This window comes from Canis lupus, chromosome 19, assembly GCF_048164855.1.
Source record: "Canis lupus baileyi chromosome 19, mCanLup2.hap1, whole genome shotgun sequence".
Classification (NCBI taxonomy): domain Eukaryota; kingdom Metazoa; phylum Chordata; class Mammalia; order Carnivora; family Canidae; genus Canis; species Canis lupus.
Window position 1 is genome coordinate 49068065 of NC_132856.1, and position 12447 is coordinate 49080511.

Genomic DNA, 12447 nt, shown 5'->3' on the forward strand with positions numbered 1-12447 from the left:
TTCATCTTTTACTACAGTCTGGGAAAACTTTAATTTATCTGATATGAGGATGGCTACCCCTTCTTTCTTTTGAGGACCTTTTGAGTGGTAAATGGCTCTCCAACTTTTTATTTTCAGGCTGTAGGTGTCCTTACGTCTAAAATGAGTCTCTAGTACACAGCAAATAGATGGGTCTGCTTTTTTATCCAGTCTGAAACCCTGTGCCTTTTTATGGGATTGTTAAGCCCATTCACATTCAGAGTTACTATTGAAAGATATGAATTTAGTGTCATCATGATACCTATTCAGTCCCTCTTTTTTTTTTTGGATTGTTTCCTTGAACTTTGTCCTTCTTTTACAGAGTCACCCTTAATATTACTTGCAGAGCTGGTTTGGAGGTCACATATTTTTTCAGTTTCTTATTTATTTATTTATTTATTTATTTATTTATTTATTTATTTATTTTTAATAATACATTTATTTTTTATTTTTTATTTATTTATTTATTTTTAATTTATTTTTTATTGGTGTTCAATTTACTAACATACAGAATAACCCTCAGTGCCCGTCACCCATTCACTCCCACCCCCCGCCCTCCTCCCCTTCTACCACCCCTAGTTAGTTTCCCAGAGTTAGCAGTCTTTACGTTCTGTCTCCCTTTCTGATATTTCCCACACATTTCTTCTCCCTTCCCTTCTATTCCCTTTCACTATTATTTATATTCCCCAAATGAATGAGACCATATAATGGTTGTCCTTTTCCGATTGACTTCTTTCACTCAGCATAATACCCTCCAGTTCCATCCACGTTGAAGCAAATGGTGGGTATTTGTCATTTCTAACAGCTGAGTAATATTCCATTGTATACATAAACCACATCTTCTTTATCCATTCATCTTTCAATGGACACCGAGGCTCCTTCCACAGTTTGGCTATTGTGGAATAGAAGGGAAGGGAGAAGAAATGTGTGGGATATATCAGAAAGGGAGACATAGCGTAAAGACTGCTAACTCTGGGAAACGAACTAGGGGTGGTAGAAGGGGAGGAGGGCGGGGGGTGGGAGTGATTGGGTGACGGGCACTGGGGGTTATTCTGTATGTTGGTAAATTGAACACCAATAAAAAAAATAATAAATAAAATTAAAAAATAAAGAAAAGAAAAAAAGAACTGAAAGGATTGTTCCAGAAATGTCTATTATGGAGTCTAGGGGATCCTTACTAAAACAGAATCAAGAGAGTACAGTTAGCTTATGTTTTCTTTAAGGGAAATCCCCAAATTTACATAAAAGTGGAGGACTACTGTAATGAGCTCCTATGTCCCTAACATACAGCTGCAGCATTTCTCAACATCCTTCACACTTGCTGAGGTACTAGACGAGGCTCAGGTAAAAAGGACTTAGCTGTCCCAAGGCATAACAGAGCTTCCAGAAGAGATGAGACTCTAAGGGTCAAAGCTAGGTATGTCATCAGCTAACTTGAAAGAGCATGAACTGGAAATATCTAGAATAGACTGTAATTTAACCCTTAGCCTAAATAAACCACATAATATGATCTACTCAATCTATACCTTGTTTGAATTCCAAAATTTCCTTGCAAACAAGCAAATACTTGGGAGTAGCCAGGATGTCTGTGATATCATGAGGCCACACCAAGCTCACCTAACTTTCCTATAGCCCAGTAATATCACTTAGTTGGCACTCTGCCCACTTGGCTGCATTCCACTTGAAAAAAGGGCATCCTATGTTTTATTTTTAAAATCTTTACTAACAAATTGTGAAAGTAAAACTATGTCAGGAAAATCTCAGCATTAATTAAAGAAGTTACAGTTTTATTAACTGTAATGCTTTAAAAAAAAGAAAAATGTGAATTTAATGTCATCATGATACCTATTCAGTCCCTGTTTTTGTAGATTGTTTCTTTGGACATCGTCTTTCACAGAGTCCCCCTTAATATTTCTTGCAGAGCTGGTTTGGTGGTCACATAGTCTTTCAGTTTCTGCCTATCCTGGAAGCTCTTCATCTCTCCTTCTATTTTGAATGAGAGCCTTGCTGGATAAAGTATTCTTGGCTGCAGACCCCAGAAATAAAACCATGATTATATGGTCAATTAATCTATGACAAAAGAGGCAAGAATATGGGGAAAAGACAATCTTTTCAGTAAATGGTGCTGGAAAACTAGAGCTACGTGTAAAATAATGAAACTGGACCACATTCTAATAGCATATACAAAAATAACTGAAAAAGGATTAAAAAACCTAAATAGCCTAAAACCATAAAAATCCTATTGAGAGCACATGCAGTAATTTCTCTGACGTGAGTCATAGCGCATTTTTCTAGATAAGCCTCCTAAGGTTAGAGAATCAAAAGCAGAACTACTATTGGGACAATATCAAACTTAGAGGCTTTTACACATCAAAGTAAACAAACAATAAAACAAAAAGTGGTCAGGTGACATAGCTATATCTTTGAGTCAGACACTAGAGACTGTCACTCACAACAGCTCAGAGGCTCAGTGTGGGCTTTTGATGTGCCTACATGAGAGGTTATGTACGTTGGAGAGATGTCCACTCCAGGGGGATGGACCCATTGGTAGAAAGGGAATATGCACCTGGATCCCAAGGTGGACACATGGGAACTGAAATGGCAGAAAATTTTCCTTTGTTTTTAGGCCCTTGGTTTCAGTGGAGCTGGATTGTTTAGAGAACTGAGCAATATGAAAGTAATTTACTTAATAAGGTGCTCTGAGAATTCAGTCTCTGAATCCACCTTCTCAGGGCTCACCTGCTGTTCATCAACTGCAGGCCAAGAGCATCCTCCTCTTGGTGCCTCTCTGAGATGTCCAACCACTCCAAAGAACCAGCACCTGACCCCATTTCTTGTCCTTTCTACATCAACTGTCCTTGGCAGGAAGGACCAGTAGAGCCACATCCATTGGATGAGGCATCAGAAGAAGCCAGAACAGTCCAGTAAGTACTCTGGGAAAATTGTGTGGAGAGAAGGAAAGTTTTATTAACCATGTCTTCTGGGGAAACAGTCAGATTGATGAGATAGTGTGATGGGACTGATTCCAAAATTGCCCACTTCATGCCTGCAGAGGATTCTTCTTTTTTACATGTTTTAATTGAAATTCAATTTTCCAACATATAGTATAACACCTAGTGTTCATCCCATCAAGTACCCTCCTTAGTGCCTGCCACCCAGTTACCCCATACCACCACCCACCTCCCCTTCTTCAACCCTTTGTTTGTTTCCCAGAGTTAGGAGTCTATCATGGTTTGTCTCCCTCTCTAATTTTTCCCACTCAGTCCCCCTCTTTTCCCTTATAATCCTTTTCACTATTTCTTATATTCTTTTTTTAATTTTTATTTATTTATGATAGTCACATCAGAGAGAGAGAGAGAGACAGGCAGAGACACAGGCAGAGGGAGAAGCAGGCTCCATGCACCGGGAGCCCGACGTGGGATTCAATCCCGGGTCTCCAGGATCGCACCCTGGGCCAAAGGCAGGCGCCAAACTGCTGCGCCACCCAGGGATCCCTCTTATATTCTTCATATGAGTGAAACCATATGATGATTGTCCTTCTCAGATTGACTTACTTCACTCAGCATAATACCCTCCAGTTCCACCCACGTTGAAGCAAATGGTGGGTATTAGTCTTTTCTGATGGCTCAGTAATATTCCAATGTGTATGTAGACCACATCTTCTTTACCCATTCATCTTTCAATGCACATTATGGCTCTTCCACAGTTCAGCCACTGTGAACATTGCTGCTATGAACATTGGGGTACAGGTGTCCTGGCATTTCACTACATCAGTATCTTTGGGGTAAACACCCAGTAGTATAATTGCTGGATCATAGAGTATCTCTATTTTTAACTTCTTGAGGAACCTTCACACTGTTTTCCAAAGTGAGAATGCCAGTTTGCAGAGGATTCTTGCTCCCCATTCCTTCTCAGCCCTTCTTGTTTCTCTTCTCAGAGCATCATTGCAGGGCCCCTCTCCTCCTGCAGGAACCAACCTTCCCTTATGTCTGCTCTCCTCTCGGGTTCTGCTTTATTCCAACATTAGCCTTTCCTCTTATTTGTGAAGCATTGACTGCCTAAGACAGCCCTGCAGAGTGAGAATAGCCTTGACTTGCAGTCAGGCAGATGTGAGTTGCAATCGCCCCTTTCTATCTAGTGCCTGATGGACTTGGAAATGTTTCTTTTATTCTGTGGATATTGTTCCCATCAGCACAAGAGTAAATATAAAGAGGTCTCAGAGAATGCTTATGGGAGGGCAAATGTGATGGATTGAGAGTCCATGCCATGGTGGCATCTGAAAAACATCATTTATCTACTCATTCACTCATTCACATGACATTTTCCAAAAGAATTTTAAGGAACCTACACAAAACTTAGAACAAAACAAAACACCTTAAACATATATGATAAGAGAAATAGTGTGGCCAAGAGAAAGGAGACATAAAACTAGGTGAATAATTACATGAGCAAACCAAATATCTACCATGAAATGTTACATTGTTGCCAAAATTGGGCCCTTGATATGACTGAGAATTCCAGTGAAGGTAGAGGACTGTGTTTGTGCTGTTAGGATGAAATATGGCTACATAAATACATAGAAAAATTAAGAAGGAATAGTGTCCCTATTCCTTTAGGGGTTAATTTGTCTCCCTCATCGAAGAAGGGGCATGATGTCTCTATGCTAATATGATGGACAAGGGTCTATTCCATCTCTGCTTCCACACCCACACTATGTGGTTTTCCAAGATATGTCATCTATGGGAGTTCCAGTGTCATGTATGAATTCTAGGCAAGAAGGAGATATAAAATGGAAAGTCTTCTAAAGGGCATTCTAGTATTCCCACTCAGCAATTCTCATACTCTCTACCCACTGTCTGTGATTGAAAAAGAAGTTGGGAAATATAGTATCTTAGCTGGCATATGATCACTTCCAAATTTAATCCGATTCCAATAACATGGAAGAAGAGAATGGATTTGTTATGTCAGCAATCTCTAGCCCAGTGATCAATTGGAAGGGTCACAGTATCCATAATGTGACAACAAATAATCACTTGAGAGAAGCATGACACTTTCTGACACTAAGGAAATAAAGACAGTGACCTCCTCAATTCTCATTGTGTGATGGAAGGAGCAATTTGTGCAGCCAATTTTCTTCACAGAATCCAAGATGCAATTTAAAGTTCTTGAAATGTTTCTTAATGCAAGCTAGAGGCATCACACATAGAGTAAGAGCCACAAGAGGTGAAGCAGGAGCACTATTATCATGGCTCAAGTATTAAAGTGACTGGGTGATGGGCACTGAGGGGAGAACTTGATGGGATGAGCCCTGGGTATTATACTATATGTTGACAAATCGAACTCCAATCAAAAAATATACAAAAAAATAAAGTGTATTGAAAAAAATCAGCAGTAAAACTTGATCAAATTTAAAGGTACCTAATCCATCTCAGCTACAAGACTATTCAGATTCTTGAGTAGTGAAAACTAATTGCACAGTCTTGGTTAGCTGTACTAATATTAATTTTGGTGGCTCCAAATAACAAGTCACCATCTGATACTACTTTGATACTCAAATTAATATTTCCTGGACCTGTTGTAATTTCTATGTACTGATCTTACATGATTTTGACAAGAAAGATTTCTGTGCCCTGTTGGGTGTAACCTGAGTGAATGGGTGACGGGCACTGGGGGTTATTCTGTATGTTAGTAAATTGAACACCAATAAAAAATAAATTTAAAAAAATTGTTATCAGACCCAGGATGGGTATCATTTTCCTGTCTTTCATCCTTGGAATTATTTTCATTTTTTTGGTCCTCCCTCACTATCTATATGAGAGCCATGGGGATGGTCTTGGAATTATCTTAGGTGAGGCTGAGTGCATTCAGGGGCATCACCATATCTCTGAATGAAAGTACTAGAATTCTTATGGGCCTTGAACCCATGTGTATCTCATTCCCTTTGAGTGTAGGGAAATCCCAATTAGGGACTCTGGGATTGTTTCCTTGGGCATCTTTCAGAGTGGAGCCTTAAGCTGAAAAAGGAATTGCTCTCCTTACAAAAGAACCCCTGTGTCTGTGGTACAGACATGTACCACATGTAGTAAGGGAATTTAACAAGGAAGCAAAGGTTCACTTCCTTTTTCAAAATCAGAAACTATTTTTTACATTCCTAGATACTGTTAGTTGTCCCCAGTAATTTCAATTCTTTTGTGAAATATTGGGCCTTTGGAATTCCCTACGCTATCATTTTCCTTGACACTATCTTGTGATTGTCTATCTTTTTAAAACATGTATATAATGTATATATGTATATGTATATCAAAACTTTCAGTCCTACCTTTAAAAACAAAACATGCCCAAGTATAACAATGGCCTAATGCGTGGTGCTTCTTCATTTTTAAAAATAGTATTTAGGGCAGCCCAGGTGGCTTAGCAGTTTAGCGCTACCTTCAGCCCAGGGTTTGATCCTGGAGACCCGAGATCAAGTCCCACATTCATGCTTCCTGCATGGAGCCTGCTTCTCCCTCCGCCTGTGTCTCTGCCTCTCTCTCTCTCTCTGTGTGTCTCTCATGAATAAATAAAAACTTTTTAAAAATAGTATTTAAAGAAATTCTACTCAAAAATAAAAGAAAGAAGGCATAATGGCAGATTTTCCCATGACAAAAACAGTGTTACAAACAAACATGCAAAATAATATAATCTGAATCATAGAAACTAGACAAATCATTGTGAAAGTTGTAGATATTTCCATTAGAAAACTAAATATAGGATTCATTCCCAGTGTTTGGAATAGTCAAGGCCAGTGTATGACAATGTTTTACTCCACAGAGATGGCAGAGAAAAAAAACCCTGTAATTATTGGGCTCTCTTTTTGCCTACATATCAAGTAAGGAGGTTTGAAGGAAGGTGTAGAAGAAAATAAAGGTGAGGAGATAAGAGTTAAAGGACTAGAAGCTACAGATTTTCTAGAACAACACTATTGAGTCATGAATGAGCAGGGGGAAAAAACCATGACCTTCTCACAATGTGGATTCTGATTCAGCAAGTCCGAATGCAGCCTGGGACTCTGCATTCAAAGAAGCCCTGGGCAATGCTGCTCCTGCTGGTATACAGACCACACTCTGAGTACCTAGGCTATAGGGGGGAATGACTGCTGTGGAACTGCGATTACATTTTCCAGAAAGCAGTGGCACCAGAAGGAATGATGGAAGCATTTCAAATTCTCCAAAACAAGGCAATTATAACAGGGTAGTACTTTATTATCCATTTGCGTGAAATTAAAGACAATCACATTTTTGTGCTGTCAAGGTGAAGGTAATTGAATGTTGATTTTTCTCTTTCCTGTTAGTTATTTCATCCACATGAAATCAGGAAATCAAACACATGCTTCAGAATTTCTCCTCCTGGGATTTTCAGAGAAGTCAGAGATTCAGTTCATGCTCTTTGGGTTGTTCCTGTCCATATACTTGGTCTCGTTCACTGGGAATCTGCTCATCATCCTGGCCATCTGCTCAGACTCCCGTCTCCACACACCCATGTATTTCTTCCTTGCCAACTTGTCCTTTGCTGACATCTGTTTCACCTCCACCACAGTCCCCAAGATGCTGGTGAACATCCAGACTCAGAGCAAAACCATAACATATGAAGGATGTCTCAGCCAGATATTTTTTTTCTTTGTGTTTGGATGCCTGGACAATTTACTCCTGACCGTGATGGCCTATGACCGCTTTGTGGCCATCTGTCACCCCCCGCACTACTCACTCATCATGAACCCGCAGCTCTGTGGGTTGCTGGCCCTGGGGTCCTGGTGCATCAGTGTAATGGGCTCCCTTTTCGAGACCTTGACCCTTTTGAGGCTACCCTTCTGCACAAACATGGAAATATCACACTTTTTTTGTGATCTTCCTGAAGTCTTGAAGCTTGCCTGTTCTGACACCCTTATCAATAACATAGTGGTGTATTTTGTGACTATTGTCCTAGGTGTTTTTCCTCTCTCTGGGATCCTTTTTTCTTATTCTCAGATTTTCTCCTCCATCTTGAGAATTTCCTCAACTGCAGATAAGTACAAAGCCTTTTCCACATGTGGGTCTCATCTCTCAGTGGTCTGCTTGTTCTATGGCACAAGCCTAGGGGACTACCTCAGTTCTGCAGCAACTACATCCTCCAGGACAAGTCTGGTGGCCTCAGTGATGTACGCCATTGTCACCCCTATGCTGAACCCCTTCATCTACAGCTTGAGGAATGGGGACATGAAGGGGGCCCTGGGTAGGTTGGTGCCTCTCAGCATCAGGACCATTACAGGACTCTCCTGAGTCACCGGCATACAATATGAAGGCCCAGAGATCCTGGCTTCCTCCATTCAATATTTTTATTTTTTTCCCCAGGTGTACACATTTTAAAGCAGTTCTCTCCTTGGGTCTTCCTGTCTTCTCTATTTTTGTTCAGGTTATATCTTAGGTTCCCCTTTTCACTTTATAACCAGTCATCTTCATTTAGTGTGAATATACTAAGTATTTTCTCAGTAATCTTCAGATAATTTGGATTTCTTTTAAAAAATAAGTCAAACATCATGTAGTTAATATCTATCCTCAGAGTGATGGGATGTGTGCCTATTTTGGAAATGTCCTGAAAATTCATTCCAGAGATGTTTTCTCAGGTCACATGAATAAAATCAACGGAAAGATCTGACCCCCTCCCTTTTTTCCCAATCTGATTTACTTTCCTTCCAGTCACATCAACTTTACTAAATTTCTTTGCTTGTCCACAATACAGACTCCTTTAATTTCAGAACTATCTCTTAACTAATTTTGAAACTACAGTGTCTAGTACAGTTCTCAGGATGGAGTTTATTCTCAGTGAATCCTTGTTGAGTAAAAAATTAAATACAGTCAAAACCCAAAGATAAAAATATACTGATTTAATGAAAGCTTTTGAGCTAGAAAAGAAATTTGGTGGGATTTTTGTTTGTTTTTAGTAGGCTCCATGCCCAGCATCAAGACCATGGAAGAGACTGAACCCAAGACCCTAAGATCAAAAAGTCAGCAGTTTAACTCACTGAGCCATGCAGATGCCCCCAAAATTTGGTTATTGATATGGATCTTGATAACAAAAAATAATAATAACACTCTATAAATGTTTTTACACATTACCTCATGTAAGTTTTTTAATACCATTTACAGAAGAAGAAGCAGAGCTTACGCTATCTAGCTGACTCACTCAAGGTCAAGGCTGCGGTGAAAAGGCTCAACCCTTCTGAGGTCTGTGAGGGCTGCCTGGTTCAGACTGTCTCTCAGGCATCACATTATGTTGCCTCCAGACAAATCTTATAATAATTGTTTCATCCCTAACATATAAATGTTTGCTTCTAGAAATCAGCTCCCCAGCTAAGAAATAAGAAATGTTCAGTCTCTGGGGGCTGCAGCCTTAGAAATAAATCACACCCCATGCTGAGATTTATTAAGGTTTCCCTAATATTATCATTTCACTTCATTTGATTGTTACAATGTTTAGCATATTTTCACATTTATATATTTATTCACATGTATTTATTTTTTTGTTTTTTTAATAATAAATTTATTTTTATTTTATTTATTGGTGTTCAATTTGCCAACTTACAAAATAACACCCAGTGCTCATCACGTCAAGTGCCCCCCTCAGTGCCTGTCACCCATTCACTCCCACCCCCTGCCCTCCTCCCCTTCCACCACCCCTAGTTCGTTTCCCAGAGTTAGGAGTCTTTATGTTCTGTCTCCCTTTCTGATATTTCCCACCCATTTCTTCTCTCTTCCCTTCTATTCCCTTTCACTATTATTTATATTCTCCAAATGAATGGGAACATATAATGTTTGTCCTTCTCCGATTGACTCATTTCATTCAGCATAATACCCTCCAGTTCCATTTTCACATTTTTTGTCTGCATCCTTAGATCTTCTCTCATCTTAGGTATTTTTATTCTAAATTGTTTTAAAAGAACTTTTTAAATGTCTACACTTTATGCATTCTAATAAGAAATGTGTTCTAAAAATTTTCACTAATTTTACATGTGTTTTTAAATTTTCTTTATCATTGACCTATAAGTTTTTACATTCTGGAATCCATCAATTATGTTCTTAGTTCCTTTACTTTCATCTGGTTTATGCCCAGAGGATTAATCTAATCTGTCTTTTATAAGTCAACTGCTATTTTATATTTTTTCTACTACTTAATTTTAGTCATTTTATTTTTCTACAAGTTCATTCACTTTATGTCAACAAGTGGTTGGTGTTAAGATAGAAATTTAATGTTATTTTGCCTCTAGCTAATAAAAATTGTCCAAGCACCATTTATTTAAAAAGCTTGTTTTCTTCAATTATTTCTGTTTGGTTGGTTGGTTTTTGTTTTTGTTTTTGTTTTTGTTTTGAGAGAGAGAGAGAGAGAGCAAGCAGCAGTGGGGAGAGATGGGCAGAAGGAGAGACAGAATTTCAGCAGGGAGCCCCACCCAGGGCTCTATTTCACAACCCTGAGATCATTACTTGAGCTGAAATCAAGAGTTGGATGCTTAAACCAACTGAGCCACCCAGGCACCCCTCCTCATTGGTTTAAGAGTTCTGTGTCTCTTATGGTTTGCTTCTCTCTCAATTTTCATCTTATTTTATTTTTCATTACCTTACCCTATATTCATCTGTTTTGTTTCTTAAATTCTCCATATGAGTGAAATCATCTGATATTTGTCTTTCTCTGACTTATTTTGCTTAGCATAATACCATTTAATTCCATCCACATGGTTGCAAATGGCAAGATCTTATTTTTTTGATGGATGAGTAGTATTCTATTGTATGCTACATCTTCTTTATTCATTCATCTGTTGATGGACACTTGGCCCCTTCCATCTTGTAGGTATTGTAGACATGTTGCTATAAACATTGAGGTGCAGGTGCCCATTCATATCACTGTTTGTATCCTTTAGATAAATACCTGGTACTGCAGTTGCTACATCATAGGGTAGCTCTATTTTAACTTTCTGAGGAACCTCCATACTGTTTTCCAGAATGGCTATACCAGCTTGCATTCCCACCAGCATTGTAAGAGGGTTCCGTTTTCCCTATATCCTCATCAACATCTGTTGTTTCCTGAGTTGTTAATTTTAGCCATTCTAACACTTTACCCACATACCCTCTATTCCAAATCAGCACATTCAGTGCCACAGATCTTCTCAGCCAGGTACTTCACTGGAGAATGTGAGAGTGTATGAGTGCCCGCCTGACTTCCCCAGTTGTGCAGGAAGCTGCCAGTGATGCCCATTTCATTCCCTACCCACCCAGAAAAAGTGTCCCAAAGGCAAAGGAATCTGAAACTCACTTCCTGTCCTAAGAGTTCTTTTTTTGTGCCATCATGAGCTGAGGAAATGTGGAATTAAATGTAACAATAGTCCCTGTGGATGGAGAACCTGCTCTGTGCCAGAGAATTTCCTTTGAGCTCTAAAATATTTCTAACTTCTCAGACTGAATCCAGATTACAGATAAGGGAACAAAGATTTGAAAGGCCCATTTTATGTCTTTTTTTTTTTTTAATTTTTTTTTATTTTTATTTATTTATGGTAGTCACAGAGAGAGAGAGAGAGAGAGAGGCAGAGACACAGGCAGAGGGAGAAGCAGGCTCCATGCACCGGGAGCCCGATGTGGGATTCGATCCCGGGTCTCCAGGATCGCGCCCTGGGCCAAAGGCAGGCGCTAAACCGCTGCGCCACCCAGGGATCCCCCCATTTTATGTCTTGAGGAAAAAGAGACACCTATAAACTTGTTTGACCACCTAAAGACAGATCTGAGGTGGTTGGGGGGATTCTGGGAGGAGAAGAACACACTTGACTCTGATAATGGACCACAGCCTTAACACACAAAAGTGTCACAGACCAAGACAGCCAATTTCAATGACTGGGAGCTAGTTATAGAAGCAGACTCTCTGGGCAACCCTAGACATGCCATATTAATAGTAGTACTAGCCCAGCTATGACAGCCAAAAATTTCTCCAGATATTTCCAAGTGTCTTCTGGAGAAATAATCATCCCTGGCTGAGAACCACTGGCCTATCTTGTTGCATTCCAATAAAAGCACATCAGTTCATAATGACCCAGTTCATAATTCTGGGTCAATCACTCAACCATTTTGAATCACATTTCTACAAATGTAGAAAGAGACTGAAAGAGAGACTGTATAATTTTACAGTCCCCAAGAATGGCTTTGTTGGAAATAAATAATACAATCCATATAAGATTCTAAGCTCAGCCTATGGTGTCTTTAAAGTTCTAAATAGATCTATTATAATACCAATGGTTTTAAAAGTGAAGGACTGGAGAGGAGGGGGCAAGATGACGTAAGACTAGGGTCCCCAAGTCACCTGTCCCCACCAACTTACCTAGATAACTTTGGAATCATCCTGAAAACCTACGAATTCGGCCTGAGATTTATTTTT

General features: G+C 39.4%; 1 protein-coding gene across 1 annotated transcript; it reads left to right on the top strand.

Annotated features, from left to right (window-relative positions):
* The first annotated feature begins 7361 nt into the window (after positions 1–7361).
* Positions 7362–8312, top strand: LOC140611436 (olfactory receptor 7C1-like). The gene has a single exon (XM_072788192.1). The coding sequence runs from the start codon at positions 7362–7364 to the stop codon at positions 8310–8312; it is 951 nt and encodes a 316-aa protein (XP_072644293.1).
* The last annotated feature ends 4135 nt before the right edge of the window (positions 8313–12447 follow it).